General features: G+C 49.4%; 1 protein-coding gene across 2 annotated transcripts in view; it reads left to right on the top strand.

The window, feature by feature from the left end:
- Nucleotides 1-4,143: 4,143 nt before the first annotated feature.
- Nucleotides 4,144-19,095, top strand: part of LOC146594711 (uncharacterized) — a 21,956-nt gene continuing 7,004 nt past the window's right edge. The window contains exons 1-8 of one of the 2 annotated variants that reach the window (XM_085306993.1): nt 4,144-4,161; nt 6,874-8,006; nt 12,489-12,705; nt 14,500-14,657; nt 15,022-15,123; nt 16,109-16,306; nt 17,014-17,561; nt 18,674-18,953. In XM_085306993.1, coding sequence (XP_085163119.1) covers nt 7,136-8,006; nt 12,489-12,705; nt 14,500-14,657; nt 15,022-15,123; nt 16,109-16,306; nt 17,014-17,561; nt 18,674-18,953 — 2,374 coding nt within the window. In that variant the 5' untranslated portion in view covers nt 4,144-4,161; nt 6,874-7,135. Of the gene's footprint in view, nt 4,162-4,946; nt 5,039-6,873; nt 8,007-12,488; nt 12,706-14,499; nt 14,658-15,021; nt 15,124-16,108; nt 16,307-17,013; nt 17,562-18,673; nt 18,954-19,095 lie in introns of those variants that run through there. The other variant, XM_085306992.1, reaches the window with a different exon arrangement.

Raw genomic sequence — 19,095 nt, 5'->3', positions numbered from 1 at the left:
GAGCACAACCCGGCCACGACTGCCTGACCTGCAGGACGCAGTGGATTGGCAGGGCACAGTGCCCATGGCCACAGCTGGTCATCAGGACATAGCGCCCACAGCCAAAGCTGCTGCCCAGGGCAGGGCACCTATGGCCATGGATAACGGGCAGGGCACAGTGCCCATGGCTGTGGCTGACTCACTCCCACTCCTGCTGCCACAGCCACTGCCACCAACCTGGCACAAACTCAYGTGACCATTGCAGTTGCTGAYGCTGTGGCTATGTTACTGGGTCACRTTGTGTCTGGCCACATCTCCAGCTTTCCACTAGGTCTGGTGTTGTGTATCCTCCCATGGCCAGCGTAAAAGGCCAAAGAACTGCCGTCCCGTGTGGTCCRGCCACTGGGCAGGAGGCAGTGGATGTGCTGCCACCATGGCTCTTCCAGTGGCCATCACAGTGAGTGGAGGAACTCACCCAAACACCTTCCCTGGCAGCTTTGCCATCCCAAAGCAACGTTGCACTGGAGCCGTTTCAGCCCAGGCCTGCTCCTACCTAGATGTTACTGGTGTCCCTCAGCCAGGACAACACCCTGGKTGAGGCAGAGGTCCCACTTGTCTCCCATATGCCCAGGATTCCTGTCCCTGACTTCTGCGTCTTCTCTGAGTCTCAGCCTGAGACAAAACTTGTTTGCCCAGGTACCGAACTGGCCAAGCTCCAGAAACTTTAACAAAGGTAAGTGAGAGAAAGAAACCAGCTTCCTCTGTTGAGGATGTATTTTTGACACAACACTCCTTCATAAGGCATCTGAGCCTTCCAGGTTTTTCCTGCTTTTAATAGGCCCAATTGACAGAGGTTATTCAAAATACAGGCAGGAAACACGTTCTGACAGCATGGTATGTTTTCCTAATTAAGGAGCGGTTAATTTTTTTGTACAGCTATGCAGTGGCCTCTGTTAGCAGCCCTGCAGCGCCGAACACCATCTGCGTGGGATAGGGATTCCCTGTGGTCCCATGCCTGGCCTTGGGCTTCCCATTGGAGCTCCGATGGCAGCTCCTTACGGTACTTTTTTGTCATTTTCTCCTAGCAAGGGGATTGAGAAGTGATTGGTCATTGGTGGTCTTTGAAAAATAACAAAGCTAGAAGCAGACTGCTCTTCAAGCTGGCTGCACATGAAGCAAGGAGTTGAGGCAATGTGCTACAAAGAGCTTGTGGTTCCCTTCATGGGCTGGCTGCTGAGAGATCTCAAAGAAAGTGGAAGGAAGTGAAAAAGTCCAGAAGCCTTTGTTGCCCACCTTGTTTGTAGTGCCAGGGCAGTGTGTTGTGGTCCACACATGGGTTGAGCTCTCTCTCACATGGCAGAACTCCACAGGCTTTAGGAAAAGGGAATTACATCAACAGCTGAACTGCCAGGATGCAGTGGACCTGCTAGGCCAAATGCAAAGACACTTTTTCAGTCAGTGAGTTCCTTTAGGTCATTGCACCTGAGCGAGCTGGGTTCCTTGTGGTGCCTGTTGCTTCTGCCCTAGCAACAAGCCCAGCGCTCATTCCACGGGCTCCCTCTCCACTGTTAGGTTGATTTCCTGGTTACCATGAATATTTCCAGGCAAAGCCACATCCTCATTTCATTTATCTGAAACACAACTGATGCTTCCCCCCTCTCCTCTGAGACACCTCATCGCATCTCGCCTCTCCTCAGGTCAATGGATAGCTCCTCTTCCCACCTGAGTAAGGCTTGGTCCCAGAGGTCTCTCATCTTTGGGGCTGCTCAATTTCCACCTAGATTTTCTTCCCAAACTCCATGGCTCRCCTGTCCAGGACATGCTCCTCCAGGGACCATAGTGTACAGTGCCTGGAGTAGGTTAGACAGTATGGATATGGCTATACCCAGTCCTCCTAGGCAGCAGATACGGACACCCACAAAAACAGTGAGAGCTCAAGCTACTCTGTGCAGTGGCCTAGAGTTCCTCTTCATCACAGGTCCATATCCAGACAGATTCRTCACAAAGTGAATTTGGACATCTGCAACAAGGCAGACCAGCCATGATAAAAGCCATGAATGTGAAGCACAGCCCCACATCCTGCTCCARCACCCTAGACCCTCCTCTGCAGCAGGCAACAGAATCACAGTCCCCATCCWGCAGCAGGGAACTGTGGCCTGACCTGCTCCACATCACATAGCATGTCAGGAATAGAGCCCAGTTGTCCAGCACTGCAGCTCCCTCCTCTAAACTTTGCTGGGACTGTTTAGCATTTAAACTCCCTTGTTAGCTGGAAAAGCTTTGAGGAGGGTTCAGCCAACTGCTAATTGAAACCAGAATTTTGTGGATGCCTTAAGCTTTTACTGTCTGGGTCCCTGCTTCTCCCCCACTGGGTCCCTGCTTGGTTTGTTGGCCAGCAGCMCCTCCTGGCAGTGGCTCAAGGGAGGCTCCCTTCATCTTGTGGGGCCTTCATCACAGGAAGTCTGATGTTCTGYCCCCAAATTTCTCCCAAGTTTCCCCCTTGTTCTGTTTTCCACAGGCTGGTGGGCTACAGAACAGCTGCAAAGGACAAAAATGGGTCAACTGAACTTTCCAAGGGCCGAGGTCACGCTTACAACCAGAAGGATGGGAGCTTGGAAGTACGCTGTCTAGTAGTGGGTCTTCAGCAAGGCAAGCGGCATAGAGTCTCAAAGTGGGTCTAAGATCCATTGCAAGTGTGATGGGAAGTCATGTGTTTCTGATTGCACCATTCTGGTCCCAGAAAAACAGYGTTTCACAAGGATGACTCAAAGCTAGGAGTGTTCCCCTTGTGAACAGCTTTCCATGGAAGAGCTTTCCCATGTTCAGTTCTAATTCAAGAACCTCATGACTGCATAAATACAACAGCTCCAGGATTTKACAGTTAAATTTAATAAACCCTATCAGGAGGAACGTTGGCTTTCTGCTCTCATCACTGTATTACCGTACGGAAGGTGGAGATGTCTGGAGGCTTGTGGACAGCACTTGTGCTGCAGAACTCAAATTCAGCTCCTCCTCTCAGCATAATGTGCCAGAGCAACAGATTAGACAAGTCAAAATGCTAGCAGATCAGAGCAGTTCCCTGCAGCACCTGTAGCATGGGAACAGAAGCTCATTTCACAGCCATGTGAAGCAGAAACCAGCCACTGCAGCAAGGTCCCCGTTCGGGGGGAGGCAGTCACATAGCCTGGATATGAAGAGACAGGAGGTGGCTCATTGAGTCTTTGGCCATGATACTTAACACACTTGTGCGAGGGAAACTCTCTTTCTTTTTTTTTTTTTTCCAGATTAGCTATCTTGTCATTTTGTAGCCATGCAGAGTGCTCAGGAGCAGCAATTAGCTCCGAGTGGTCATAAAGTTCATTCCACCCTCGTCTCAGGCAGGCACTGGCCCAGTACTGCTTTAGGGAAGCTCAYGTTGCCAGAGTATTTGCTAGCAATGCTGGGGGCAAGCTCATACTGCTGAGGTCCTTGCTGACACTGCTGCGAGGAACGTATCTCTGCTGGGGTTTCCCTTGCTGGTGAAGGTACCCTGGCCTAYGCTGTTTTACATCCCAAAGAGCACTTGAGGAAAGTATCCTTCACCTCTTGGCTAAACCTCTCTTCCAGTAATAACAGARTCTGTGATGATCCTGGCAGCTGCGGAGGATGCAGCTCCACCCAACCAGCCAGCGAGATCTGCAAGCTGGGAAAAAACACAGCCTTCTGGCATGATTTCCATTTCCATTGCTTGCTTCCAGTTACGAGCAAGAGGAAGACATCAGAGTGCTGAGTCATGGAGCAAGAGTCACATCTGGCACAGCTGCAGGAGCAGCTGCTTCATTAACCAACTGATTGGGAATTGAGTTCAGCCCAGAAAGGGAGCCTCCTTCTCCCACCAGGTGATTCATCACATCAAATATCCAGCGGTTACTGGAGCCAGGACAGTAATAATACGTGTTTCCCAGCAGGATTATCCAGTATATGGAGACTGGGCAGCTCCATGAGCAGGTCTCAGAGAAGCAGGGCACTAGGGTGCCTTCATGGGGAGAAGGAGGAAGACCTAGCCTGCCTCATCTCCCTCACCAAGGAGGGGAGGACTTCCGTGGGTCCCAGTACAACCTGCTTGGGGCAGCTCCAAGCTCCCCAGGCCAGACGTGAGGTGCTGTTCCAGAGGCAGGCTGGGCRCGAACACTTGGCACCAAGGTAAGGCTGTCAAGCTCCAAGTGTTTCAACTGCTGAAACCAGTGTGGAGCGTGACACATAACTCCCCTGCGCTGCTACGGTGCGAGTCCTGGCTTAAGTATGCTCCAAATCCACCCATCCACCTCCTTTCCCAGGGGGAGAAAGGGTGTCTGGGAAAGTCRGAGATGTTCTTCTGGGACAAGTAAACTTCTTCTAGGGATGGATCTTTCAAACGGCTGTGCTAGAGTTTTACACGCAGGTTTCTCTACAGTGCTTGGATTATCCTACAGATGATTAGAACCGTTTTGCTAATCACTTATTTAATATAAGACTGCCGAATGCCTCTCACTTCCCACATTAACATTAGCTTTGCAGCTTCTAGCTGCCCCAAAGATGCCTCTCRTGCGTGTGTGTTTGATTTCACTGCCTCTAACATGGACTATTTGGAGGAGAGCCATCAGCTCAGCATCCTCAGGATGGGATCTTAGGGGACCTGAATATCAGGATGTCTCGAATCCCCCTTAGAAAAAGCATTTGCTTTCTCAGCTTGCACATTGCTTTCCTTTAAAGATACCATGGCAAATTCACCAGCCTCAGTAATTCTGTGCTCCCACCTCGGTTTGGCTGCGCAGACTCAAACCTTTCTTCAGCGCCGGAGGCTGCCGCTCGCCGGTGCAGAGCAGAGATGGCCCCAAGCCGGGGCCAGCTCTGCTCTCGCTCCGAGGGTGGCACGAGGCCAGACCCGGCGTTAACCTCGCCGCCCCGGGGACCGGCGTGCAGCGCGTACGGGGCGGTGGCGAGTGGGGCGGCAGCGGGCGCCGCCGGGGGGCCGAGCTCCCGCCCCGACGGGCGGCGCTGGGAGTGGAGCGGAGCACGGCGCGGGGCGCGGAGCGGCACAGTGAGTGCGGGCCGGGGGCGGCGGGGCGAGCAGTGGTGGGGGCTCGGCGGGCGGTGGCGGCGCCTCCTCCGCTCGCGGCCCCGCGGGATGCTCGGCAGGCGCAACCGAGCTGCGCCTGCGCCRGCGGCTCGGGCTGCTCCCGGCTCTTCCCTCTCTCCCCAAGCTGCTGTTTCTGTGCCGTTTCCCCGCCTCAATGGCAGCCGGCGCAACCCCCCTCTTGCCTTTCCTGTCATGAGCCACTTTCTCCAAACTGTTCCATAGTCAGGACCCGTCTCTGTCTGTGGCCCGGCCGGCCCGGTCCGTGCAGGCAGAACGTGTCCCATTCGATAGAGGTGCTGAGCTCCGCTGGGAAGTCCCTGGCCCAGCTCTTGCTGTAAAGCCTTGTGTGACTCTGGGGGAATTCTTGTTTCCACTTTTTTTTTTCCCAATCTGTTGTGGCTTTGCTGCTGTCCTGCGCACACCGTTGGACAGCAGCCTTGCCCGTGTATTCCTCATTCCCTCACCTTCCCCCCCCCCAACTGAAATGGGGGGAGAACACGCAAACAGGATGAAGGTGCGTTTGTGAGGGGGGAGAAGCCCGTACGGATAATTGCTGTGGAGGCTGAGCAGGGGGAAGAGTCTCCCAGAGAGGGATATTAGCAGTGATGGAGAAGCTCCATGCCTGAAAGGGGAAGGAGGCATTTCCAGTACTGAGCATCTGAGAGAAGAGAGCAAATCTGAGGAGCAGTCCTGTGCCACGGAAGGATAGGAAACATGTGGGCTTCTCAACCTACTGTGGCATGAGAGCAGAGGAAGTTAAGGACTGTCAAGCAGAGCGAAAGGGGAAGGCGTTTCGGGGCAGGCCGGCTCTCTGTGACCTTTCCATCGGGGGCCATTCTTCGGTGGAATCACTGTTAACTTCATGCTTTGCAGTTTCCTCACGTTTAGTCCGAGCTCTGCCCAGGTGCCAGGTCTCCCCTCCACCGAGCCTTAGCTGTCCCACAAACTCTGGAGCTGAGATCTGCCGCTGGATGGTCAGGAAGAATGATCACTGCTTGAGGAGACATCTCCGAACTAGCTTTAGCGTAGCTAGTTCAAGTGGCAGCCGCAGGGATAACCGTGGCCGTCCGGGCTTGCTTGCCATCCCCTCCTCTTTATTTCCAGTCCCCACTGCAGGAGAGACTGTTCATCCTTGAGACCTCGCTCTGGAAAGAGTTGAGCTGTGCTCTTTCTCGCTGAGAAATCCTCATGGGCGAATGGCTCTGGAGAAGGTGGCTGAACTGCTGGCTCCTTTTTGTGGCAGGAGGCACATTCTCGCTCGGACCATTGCTGAGGCCGTGCTTGGATACAGAGGGGCCAGGGCTTTCCCCGTGCTCTTCACGGTCTTCTCTGTCTCCTCCATGCTTCATCTGCCAGAGCCGCAGCACGGGGTTGAGTTAGTGTGGCCTAGCTAACCTGTTCTCTTCTTCCCCACCCTCCCCTGGGTGGAGAAGGGGCTGATTGTCCTTTCTAATGCCATTTTGTGTTAATGCTTGTGGAACATACTGGATTCAGAGTAACATCCGTTAACGCAGTCACTGTACCACTTTGAATGTCCAGACAAGGCTCAGGATTTTTAATGCTGAAAACAGCCCGTTTCCGTCCCGTAGCACTCCCTGTTATGCATCTTGGTAAACCTGCAAAGAAACAACGGGAGAAAAGTTAGAGATGTCCACGTGTACTGGGGCTTTAAAACCGTTAAATTGCACTGGTGTGTTTTTGTGCTTCCTAACAAATTCTTCTCTTTTTTTTTCTTTTTTTTTCTGTTGTTTTCCGTTTTCTCTTTCTTTTCTCTCTTTTTCCCTCCACCTTTGAAGGAGCTTAGCCAGGATATCCCGTGTTCAAACCACCCCCTTTTCTGCCTGATCTTTGTGGGCTTGCTGCTTTGCTTCACAAATCTGAACTACCCGAAGAAGTGTGCCTGGCTCTTCTAGTCAGCAGCCAGGTCCAAGGCTTTGTGTTGCCATTTTGCGATGGCCAAGTTGTAGCAGTTTCCTTCCATGCTCCATTTGTGGCTGTGAGAGGGACAAGCCCCTTCTCCTCCAGATTTGAACTCAAACAGAAGTTCTAGTCCTCATCATGGGAGCTGCCAGGCTGGTTGGACTGACAGTACTTGTTTGCATCTGGTTTCACAAAGTTGCTGCTCAGAATCTTATAAAAAATTCTAGAGCCCAGAAAACAGAACATACTCTTTTGATCAATGAAGTCAATGCTGACAGCCCAGGAGAGGACACTTCTGAGTTTGTGGAGCTCTATCACACCAGTGGTCGAACTGCCCGCTTAGATGGCTACTATCTGGTCTTTTACAATGGCAACGGAAACCAAGCCTACAAGGTTTTGAACCTCCAGGGCAAAGTTACTAACAGCCAAGGGTTTTTTCTCATTGGCTCCTCTTCTGTAAATCCTGATATGGTCATTCCTAAGAACACCATCCAGAATGGCCCTGATGCTATTGCCCTGTATTACGGGAAAGGGAATTACAAGGAAGGCATGAGTGTCACAAGTGATGGTCTGGTAGATGCCTTGGTCCATAAGATTAAGAAGACAGACAGAGCAGATAAGTTGGTCAGTATACTGACCCCTGACAGAGATGCTTTCCTGGAGGACTCCACATTCAGGACCTTGGATGAGTCAATAGAAAGATGCCRTGGGGCTGATTCTCAATGGATCTTCCAAGTGGCTGTGCCCAGCCCAGGCAAGGACAACCACTGCATCCTAACTTCTCAGCTGAATGCATCTACTGTCCTGATTAGCGAGGTCCATGCTGTATCTTCCTCTGAAGAATTTGAGTATATAGAGCTTCAGGGTCCTCATTCCACTGTGGTGAGGGACATCGTTCTGGTGCTGATCGATGGACGGACCAAAGACGTTTATTTCACCATGGACATTTACGGCAAAACCTCCCTAGATGGGCTACTTCTGATTGGGCCAGAACAAAGCCAAATCCCAGGTAAGGACTATGTTCTGATGACTATCTAAGAGCTGGGAGAACGTTCAGTCAAGTTTGGGCCTGGGAGATGCTGTCTTTTTTTTTTTTTTTTTTTTTTTTTTTTTCTGTTTGACATTGTGATAGATCAATAAAAATGTGAGCTCAGTACTCAGTGGCAGATAAAATGTAAAAAAATATTATAAAATTGGGAAGAGAATTACAAAAAGCAGATTAAATATTAGAATTATGAGGAGAAGAGAACGAAATGGAGGCCATCCTGATGCCACTGTATAAATTTGTATCTTGAATTGTATCTTGTTTGGCATAATACCATAATCTCACAAAGGATAGATTAGAACTGAAAAAGTTTGGAGAAGGTCAGCAAGGATGGTCAGCGGTCTGGAAATGCTTCCATACGAGGAACAACTAAGTAAGCCAGGGCTCCTCAGCATAGAAAAGGGAAAATTTAGGAGGGCCATGATAGAGGTTTCAGAAATGTGAGTAGTCTGAAGAAAACGGACACAGATCAATTGCTTACTGTCTCTTCTGGTACAAGAGCTAAGGGACATCAAACAAAGATGGAAGGAGATAGTTTCAGGACAAACAAATGGAGGTGGTTTGTCCTGCAGTGATGGTAGAGCTGCAGAGCTCCAGGGTGAGGGAACTTGTGGAAGGTCAGAAGTTTACATAGGCTCATGCGGGAACCGGGAAGGCTCATGAAAGAAAGATTCCTGTAGGTTAGCTAAATACACAAAAGTACATCCAGTGTAAGAAAGTCTCTAAGCTGAAGATAGATACTGAGAAAACATTAGGGGGAAGTGTCATGTCCAGGGAAGATTAGGAGATGCATACATCTGTGTATAGTCACCTTTGGGAAGAAAGTAAATCTCCRGTCTGACCAGTTCTGACTGTTCTGATATTCTTGGACCATGTCTGAGGATTTGAAGCATTATGCAAATGCAGRCAAAAGGTGCGAGCACAGGGGCTTTTCTTGCATTGAGTCATCTTCAAATGTAGAAGATCACACTTGTATAAGTTGCTTGAAACTGGGATCTAAACTTCTTTCTAGCTTTCAAAATTTCTTCCAGGCTATCAGAGGAAGATTGAATGTCTTGTTATTTTGGGCACTTCAAAAGAAGACTTTGGCAACTGGAGACACTGACTCTGCAGATATCTTGTGTAATTGTCTGAATCATGAGCTCTGAGTCAGAGTTTGTCATCTCTTACAAATCTAGTTCCTATGTTGCAATTAAACATATATATAAAAGTGGTCTTTCAGAATCCGTAGTTGGGTTGCTAAACAAAATCAGAACAAGGCTCAGATGAATACCGCAAGAAAAACATAGAGCTGAAGCCCTTTTAAATTGAAGTCTGGCCTCTTCATGATGGCTCCCAGCAGCTCCTCCCAACGCATTTCATTGCTTTGTTTTGAAAGTGGCTACCCAAGACACCAAGAGCAGCTGTATGCTATTAGCTGGGAGCTGAGGATCATGTTAGTTGCTGACCTTTGCTCTCAAATGCAAAAGGAAAAAGCAGCTGTAGAGTCATAAAAAAGGAGAGAAGAAAGATCCCAGTCTGCTGTAGCAGGAGGAAGGTGGTTCAGGAAGAGCTTGGAATGGAGCTTACCCTGACAGCTCTGGCCAAAAGAGAGTAGATTGCCCAGGCAGCAAAAGCAGGAACTGCTAGTAGCCTCTGAGCCAAGGAGRTACATCTCCCACGCAGAGGCAAGAGGATAGGTTCCAGAGCTTCTGGTAGCTGTGGATTACCCTGTCAGTCTGTGCATCCATCCTGGCTGCCTCTTCCCCTTGCCAGAGCCTCCTAACACAAGCTGCCTCCTCATTTCAAGGGGAAGTCCTGCTTGACCAATCTGATAGCCTTCTAGGATGGAATGACTGGATGGGTAGATGAGGGCAGAGCAGTGGACACTGTGTACCTTGACTTCAGCAAGGCTTTTGACACTGTCTCCCATAACATCCACCTAAATACGCTCAGGAAGTGTGGGTTAGATGAGTGGACAGTGAGGTGGATTGAGAACCGGCTGAAAGGTAGAGCTCAGAGGGTCATCATCAGTGGCGTGGAGTCTAGTTGGAGACCTGTGGCTAGTGGTGTCCCCTAGGGCTCAGTACTGGGTCCCATCCTGTTCAACTTTTTCATCAATGACCTGGATGAGGGGACAGAGTGCCTCCTCAGCAAGTTTGCTGATGATACCAAGCTGGGAGGAGTGGCTGACACACCAGAGGGCTGTGCTGCCATTCAGAGAGACCTGGACACACTGGAGAGCTGGGCAGAGAGGAACCTCATGAGGTTCAACAAGGGCAAGTGCAGACTCCTGCACTTCGGGAGAAATAACCCTACGCACCAGTACAAGCTGGAGGCCAACCTACCAGAAAGCAGCTCTGCAGAGAAGGAACTGGGAGTGCTGGTGGATGACTGATTGACCATGAGCCAGCAATGTGCCCTTGGGGCCAGGAAGGCCAATGGTATCCTGGGCTGCATTAGGAAGAGTGTTGCCAGCAGGTCGAGGGAGGTGATCCTGCCCCTCTACTCAGCACTGCTGAGGCCTCATCTCAAGTACTTCGTCCAGTTCTGGGCTCCCCAGCACAAGAGAGACATGGAGAGAAGACTGAGGGGGGATCTCATCAATGTGTATGAGTACCTGAAGGGAGGGTGTCAAGGGGACGGGGACAAACTCTTTTCAGTTGTCCCGTGTGACAGGACAAGAGGCAATGGGCAGACACTGAAGCACAGGAAGTTCCGCCTGACCGTGAGGGGGAATTTCTTCCCTGTGAGAGTGACAGGGCACTGGAACAGGTTGCCCAGAGAGGTTGTGGAGTCTCCTTCTCTGGAGACAATCAAGGCCCACCTGCATGTAACCCTGTCTGATGTGCTCTAGGTGACCCTGCTGAGTGGGGAGTTTGGACTAGATGATCTCCAGAGGTCCCTTCCAACCTTACTGATTCTATGATTCAATGATCTCTGCCTCAGCTCCCACCTATTGCTCCTGGCCAGATCTCGGGGCCCCAGCTATCTCCTCCCCACTGAATCCCCTCGCAGCACCTCCTTACCAGCCTTCCTGCTATTCCCTGTTTAGAGCAACAAATTGAAGCACATCCAGCGCTGGTCCCAGGAGAGCTAGGGTGCTGGGATCATAGCTTTGAATTTATTGTCTAAACTCTTCTCTGGGTCTAGTCCTCAGCTTCACTGTGCTTCTAGCAGAAGTTGTTGCTCCATGGCCCTGGCTTGAGGTTGGGGGGCATAAATTTGGTAAAGACTAAGAGAAGTACCATGGTTGGCACCTCTTCCTCTTCARTCTGGCTCTCAGTGTGGTCTGAACAAATACTTAACTTAGGGGAATCTAAAAGCGCTGATGAATGCATAAACTGAGAGAGATCAGAAGAAATCCCTCTCTTTTATACCATCCTCCTAGCAGTAGCAGATAAAAATACTTCTCCAACCCAAGCTTTTTTTAAAAAAAAAAAGCAGCTGAGAACCTTTTTAAAATTCAAGCCACTCCAAATAATCTCTTACCAAAAGTAGAACAGCTGATTGTACGCTTCAGCTCTGCTTTTCGCACTGGAGAAAATGTTCTTCCTTTTCCTTTGAGTGAGTTGGGGCTGCCAGCAGTTAAAAAACTACAGGGATTCAAACCAAGTGATGTGAGAGCACAACCAGCTTTCAGACTAAGAAGGACATTTCTAGGGATCATGTTGAACTGTTCCTCAAGACTCACTCAAGTCAAGAAGGTGATTCTAAATATGCTTTGGCCTCTCATGATTCCCACTTTCATGTTTATTCCCTAGGGTCCTTCAGACAAGGGGGAAATACTGGAATTTCAGCAGTCTGCTGCATTTTTGCATCCTCAGCACTTCCTACTGGGTGTCGGGAAAGGAGCGTGTAAAGGGCACAGTAAATGCAAGGAGGGGAATTGGGAAGCTCGGGATATTGAGAAATCACCAAATTTCAACCTTAATTCTGTTTACTGGTATCTTGGGCCTTGCTGAATACACATATATGTATGTATATAATTGCAGTATCTGTAAAAACCAAATACTGTTAGTTAAACACTAAAAAAAATGTAAATCTCTAAATATTTTTATGCACTATTAGAGTAGCTACTCCTAGCTCATTTTGCAGAGCTCTTTTAGAATTAAAAATTGACCTTAACGTAGTCATATCTGCACTTCTCCAGTTCTCCTACTTATGCATGAATCAGCTTCTCTTTTAGTAGAACCCAAATAGCAGAACAAACTCTTCTCCGACTTCCCCCTCCAGTCTCTTCCCAAACTGATCACAAAGGGAGAAACTCAGCCCGAAAGAACGTGAGAAACGCTAGTGAGCAGAGGCAAGAGCTGCAATAACCAGCCCCGCTCGGAATTAGCGTGCCCATTCTCGGAGTTAGCGTGTCCTGATTTCCAGGCTCTAAGTGATGCTGCTTTCCTGCTTGTGCATTTGTTGTGCATTTCCTACGTACTGTTGTTTTTCCTTTTCTTTCCCGGGGCGCAGTGGATTTGCCGTTTCCCCAGAACTCTAGCAGCCCCGTCCTCAGAGATGGTGCCAATGCCGTCGCCCTCTACCGAGGCAGCAGCAGCAGCTTCGTCCTGGGGAAAGCGCTGCCAGCGGCCGACCTGGTGGATGCGTTTGTATACACGAGCAACGAGGGACCAGACCCTGAGCTGCTGGAGATCCTGACCCCTGGCAGACCTGCCTATGAAAAAAAGTGGTGAGGGGCTTCTCGTTGGATAAGGCTGGGAAGAGAATTTGCCCACTAGAGTTGTCCTTGCCTACTAGAGTCATCTTTGACTTGTGTCTTTACCCTTCCAAAGYGGGGCATTGACTACGAGGAGGTTTAGGTCACCTTTGAGAGGAGAGCAGCTGTGAGGTCTGTGATACTGTATGACGCATCCCGTCTCCWGTCTGGCCTTCACTGTTATACGACAAAATGACTTCTAGAGAACAGAGACCTTCTCTTGTTCAGTGAGCCAGGGTGGAAGTCTCACATCACGGGCCACGCGAGGACTGGAGTTGCTGGTCGCCCCACCTAGAGCTCATTTCACAACTAGAACATGATGGCCATCCCCACACCGGAGAGTCCTTATAGCAGTATTGAGTCCCTGCCATTTTCTACTGCCTGGTCCACGTGGGCAGGTGTTCCTACCTCTCCTCAACAGACCTGGCACGGCTGCTCAGTTGCAAAATAAAATATTTGAGGAGGAATTTTCTAACTAAATGGTTGTTGCTAATGAAAGTGTATGAGCCAATTTTGTAAATTTTCCTGGAATTTCTGTAGCACTTTCAACAAGAAAAATTTTTGGGTGTTCAGAATGGAATTTCAGGTCAAAATGAGGGAGAGGACAGGGACTTCAATATCTCAGATGGTGATGACGTTTGCCTGATCCAGGCGGAAATCCCTGCTCTGGTTCATTCTGACCGAGGACTTGAAACTGTCATTCTGGACTGAGTCACTTTCTGTCTGGTTTTGGAAGAGCATAGGTTTGCCCCTGTGTGGGGTGAGAGAAACATTGGTAATCTCAGACTTTTGTAGGATATAGAAATTATTTCTTTCATATTTTAGGCATGTTCTACAAGCTGGAAAAGTAGAGGACAAACAGAGTGACTGAAGAACAGTGGAGCAGATGGAGGGGCAAAGGCAGTGAGAGACAAAACAYAGGGGGTTGGGTGTGTAGAAGCAGACAGTAAACCAAAAAGATCTGGGAAAGCTCTTGTCATGGWTTTTCATGGCAAAACACCAGACCTGCTCAGTGCGTAACTTGTCAATTAAATATTGATGTCCTGGCTCCATAGTTGGAGATCACCCTTTCAGGATGAGCCTGAGACCATTTGAGACTTCACCAGAGTCAACTGAGTCAGGAAAAGAGTATAGTTTAATCCCATGATAGGGCCACCACTCATTCACAGCACATTCCTATTCCTTTCTTTGCTCATCTTACTCCCTTTGCTGGAAAAAAATTGGCACTTCTCCCACAAGATGTCTTCTTCCCTGAGGTGAAGCAGCTCTGCTCTGTACACTTCTTCAGAGAGGGACTCCATCCTTCTTTGCCTTCAGGTTGAGGGCTCCTGCCCAAACCTTTCATCATCAGATGCTCCCTTTCCACTTTCTCTAGCTGCACCCAGCTGGTCTCCCCARTTATCCCAACTTGAGCACAAGCATCTCTGTACTAACTTACCTGTCTCCACACCAGTAGAAAGCATTGTATTGTGGCCACTCGGTGGAGACAGATATGGATAACAAACAAGCTGAGAGGAAAGTAGCTGGTGACTTGCTAGAAGAGAAAGGATGAGATGAAGCCCGTGATCTCTTGAGGACTGGAGAGCTTTTGAGTTCATTTTTCAGATATCAGACCTTCATCCTAGTATCAGACCTTGCAAAAGGAGAAGGCCATATGTGTWTAGTTTCAATCTCTGGTGAAGACAAATGTGACTAGTGGGTGAAGAGCACCCAGTTCTGTGGCTGACAGGTCATATTTTCTCTTGTTTACACATCTCTCTCTTTCAGGCACCAGCTGGGTGACGTATCCATGAACCAATGCAACTGCTGCTCTGTGACCAGAGATTCTTTGTCCTACGTCCTCAGCAGCCCCACCCCAGGCAAATTCAATGATTGCCCCAGCAAACGCTTCAGCCAGACCATCTCCTTCTGCCTTCATGTAGCAGGTGTGTATCAGTGACCTCCTCTGCTCCTGTAGGTACAAATTCCTAAGGACAGGAGCATGTGTGCAAACCCAGAGCTGTCCAGAGGGATCTACATACAGCTGTGCTGGGGTGTTTGCAGATATACCAATAGAGATGCACCTAGAACATCTGCCAATTCCCTGCAATATTTTTCTTCAYGGAAACCCATTCCAGGCAAAACTTCTCTGGTCTTGATTCCTACAGCCACCTGTTATGGGTGAAGAAAAAGCCTTTTCAAKCCTCCTGAGCGATAAGCAGCAGTTGAGCTGCATCCATCCAGGAATGAGCTGGAGCCTGTGGCTCAGGTTTCACTGGCTAGATAATACTCAGGTTCTTTGTTTCCTAGATTGCCAGGAGTGGCTCCTGAAGTCAGAAGAGATCCTGATGACTCTAGTCCAAGCCCTTGACAGCTCCTGCAGYTGTGGAATCTCTGTTGCCTATTTCAAAGGTGAGGAGGGCAGGAGTGGGGCAGTCTGGGAACCACCAGTGGTTAATGCCGATTCRCCTCTGATTTTCAGCCCTTGGTTTACCTGCTGGATTACATCCTCCTAGATTAGATCCCAACTAATATGAATTTAGGTGAAGTTGCTAATCATGGAAATGCCAAGTGTTAGGCAGAGCGTGGTGCTATTCTGCAGYGTTCTGCAGAGCACTTCCATCTGCAGCTCTGCCAACACTCATCAGTGCTGATCTGCATATCACCACCTATTTCAGCCTATTTTCTGTCAGACAGGTTTGGCAACAGGGTTGACATCTTGACTAAAAGTTAGTTTCCTAGCTGACCTTATGATCCAAATAAAACTGGATCTCAGAAAGGAAAAATCAGTTCATTAGCCCCTGAATCACCTTGCAGTAGGTGGTGCCACTTGGCTAGGGAGGAAGATGACAATTGTAATGCACAGTTGCACTAGGCAACAAAAAGGTTTCTAGGTAAGGTTCCTGCTGAGCCAAGTGCTGTGGRCCTGCCAAACTAAGCCAAGTTGCAGCAGAAATGCAAATGCACTTAGTGGTTGCTGTGTTCCTGTGATATCCCTACTAGATTAGTGTGCAGATGTGGTGAACACATGCAGATGCATGAAAAGAAGAGCCATGCCTTTGCAGCCTGCACTGACAGCAGCGTTATGTTCAGCTCCACATGTTTAGACTCCTCAAAGTGACCATTCTGTTTGCTGTTGAGGTTACAAAGCTTCCAAACAGATGATTTGTGTGAGCTTGGTCCTGGAATGCCCCTTTGCACAGGCAGAGAGCTGCGGAGCTCACAATACAGCACTGATGGCATGAGCTGTTTGGCTGAACTCTTCCCCTGAATCAGCTCTGACCAGGAGGGCAGCAGAGGTGGAAATGAGCTGGTTTGCTCTTTGTTCCTTCCAGAAGAAAGTGTGTCTTCATGAAAAAGTGGTGAGACTGAGGCAGTTCTCTGCTTGCCTTTTCAGATTCCAAGGCAGTCTGCCAGGATCTGGGGCTTGTATTCACCACTTTGCTAACTGCCAGGTCAGAAGACCAGTTGAGCAGCCTTCTGCTAGCCTTCAAGACCTTCCTAGAAAGCCCCAGAATTTTGAGTTTTGATGGAAGGAACATCACAGCAGAAAGCTCCTGCTTCAAGGACATTAACGTGCCAGAATTGCCTCCAGGTACCGGACATCATTCTTGCTGGTTGGGGGGACACAATGCATTTGAGGGTGGAAATGTGGATCTTGCTCACCCAGAGGGGAGAGAAATGTGCCTTCCTCCATTTCCCTAACTCTGGCAAAGAGTCCCACCACCACTTCCATCTCATTCAGTTATTAGCRCTCATGTTGTTTGTTATGTGGTGTAACAGCCAACTGTTAATACAGCTGATAATAGTGAGGTAGGCCTGATACGGCCTCATGGCTTTTCTAAGGTATRTGGAGCACACAGGTAGAAATTATTGGGATTTGTGGTCAAAAAGATATTCAGTGTTTTAGTTCTACTTACATCCATATGCAGACAAGTTTGTATGACCAAACGTATGGGGAGTGAGAGGGGTTTTGTTACTTTACTCTCCTCTGGTTCCTCTGCATGCAGGTGATACTGGTGTCAGGTAAGAGGAGCAGCTTCCACCATCTCTGGGGGCACAGGCTTGTGTAAGGCAGGAACTGCCTTGTTACTTGCTAACATAGCTAAGGCCTGGTGGTTTCCCTGCATGTTGTTGCCAGAGGGAGAAGTGCACGTTGGCGTTTTGGGCCACTATGCTCAGTCGTCTATTGAATTTGGTCACATCTTGGCAAAACCCTGCAGAAATTATCTGTTCTTTGTCCAGGGCTCTGTGCTTAGGCCCCTGATCATATCATTTTTGCTTTCTATGATGTCCCATCAGAGATAGCAGAAGGGACACAAGAGCCCTCTACACAAGTGGCCAAGCTACTTATCAGTGAGATAAACCCGGACAATCCAGGAGGAAGAGAGGACACAGAGTATGTCGAACTCTTCTACACTGGACGGACACGCTTCAACCTTCAGGGATACTGGTTGGTCCTCTACAATGGAAAAAATAGCCTGGCCTACCGGGTGTTGGACCTGTCTGGCCATCACACAAATGAGCTGGGTTACTTCCTGGTGGGGAGCAGTGCTGTGACTCCAGCACCCATGATCAGGCTGCCTTCAAACACCATCCAGAATGGRGCAGACGCTGTGGCTCTCTACTACAGCAACACCACCTTTTACAAGGTAAACATGGCCGTGACTGCRGAGGGACTGGTGGATGCAGTGGTGTACACATCCCGAAGGTCGGAAAAGGCAGACCAGCTGATCAAAGTGCTGGTACCAGGGCAGAGTATCCTGTATGAAAATGATTCTCACAGCACTGAAGATGAGTCTCTGAGCCGCTGTAACGGCCTGAGTGCAAAACTCCAGAGCAGCTTCCAGGTAGGTTGATGGCAGATGTCTGTTCTCCAGCCAAATTCTATGGGAAGCTAATGGTCACGTTCCAGTAGGTGCCTTATTAGGGAAAACTGGGCATTCTGGTGAGTCACTTCTATCTCCTGTCAGCTGCTGATGCTCTTGGTCAGCCCTCATCTCTCTCTGCCCCACTTTCATTCCTGTTGTTAGCCACATAACAACTCCATGCCCTATGCCACATGGCTCAGAGCCCAAGAGATCCTGTAAGGCAGCTCGMATGCCACCAACTCCAGAACCAGGGAGTTTGCTTTTGGATAGCATCCCAGACCTTCCAGTTTTCCCAAGCCAGWTGTGGAGCCACCTCTTTACCCTGTTTGTCCACTGCCAGTTTCAGGATGTGCGACACAACAGTTCACATCCATGAAACCCTGCTTCCCACAAGGTGAAGGTTTAAAGGGCATGCCTGAACCATTGGTGTGACTAATTTATGTTATTTTTTATGAATTGTTCTTTCTATTTCAAAATGTMTGATTTCAGATAGTCCACATGAAGAAACGCTGGCAGGGTATGTATACTTTTCCATTATAAGGTTGGATAAGGGAAGGGTCTGTCATTCCCCTGCTGATGCCAGCTAGAGTCAGGCTAGTGCAGGGGTCTGTTCAGGTTRAAAATTGAGACTATGCAAGTGCTCTGGAAGCAGAAGAGATTTGTCGTGGGGGAGGTACTGAGTTGCCTCTACCCTGTCACATTCCAAGGGGCCTTTGCACCAGGAAAGGAACATAAGGAAGTGTTGGTATGGAGTCGAGATATGGGTGCAGAAATGCTTCTGTTAGCAGGGAAAGAGAATTATTCTTTGTCCCAGGATGGAAGTGAAGACAGCAATGTTGGAAAAAAGGAAGGCAGCGATGGGAGATGCGTGGTGATGTGACCTCACAGTCAGGACAACCCTTAGACGAGGTGGTGGGYGGTGAGGAACAGTTGGCTTCCGTCCAGCTGTGAGGCAGAACCAACCACCTCCTCTTTTGGGTCTTACCTGGGGCGGGGGGGAAGACTCAAAGAAGGAGTAGCACCGTGAGGAGCAGTACGTCCACCTGAAGCAATGGGAGGAGCAGCGATTGCAGCAGTTTGTTTCCCCACAGGTGACTGTGATGACACCTCTTGGCGAGAACTCCTGCAGCAACTCCTCCACCCTGCTTCCTCCTGATTCTGCTGTCCTCATCAACGAGCTGTGTTTAGTTAACGGCACCGCTTCCTATCGCTTCATTGAGCTGAAGGGGAAGCCCGGAGCCAGCCTCGAAGGACACAGCCTGGTGTTCTTCTCTGAGAAAGAGGGCAAAATGTATGCTAGCATCCCGCTGTGGGGCACCTTTGGAGTCACGGGCCTGTTTGTGTTTACACCGGACAGAGGGCCCGAGCATGGTAAGGCTAATAGTGGAGTCTGGCAGGCAGATGCTCCCTTCCTTCAATGTCCAGCTTTTGGGCTGCCCTTGCACGGTTTAGACAGCCAGATAGCCAGGTGATTGAGTGATTTTTTTGAGAAAAGGGCAGTTAGGCAGAGTTA

Source organism: Rhea americana, unplaced genomic scaffold, assembly GCF_003343005.1.
Source record: "Rhea americana isolate MKP2758 unplaced genomic scaffold, rheAme1 scaffold_250, whole genome shotgun sequence".
In the NCBI taxonomy this organism is placed as follows: domain Eukaryota; kingdom Metazoa; phylum Chordata; class Aves; order Rheiformes; family Rheidae; genus Rhea; species Rhea americana.
Note: the sequence above shows the minus strand (reverse complement) of the source record. Positions and strands in the feature narration are given on the sequence as shown.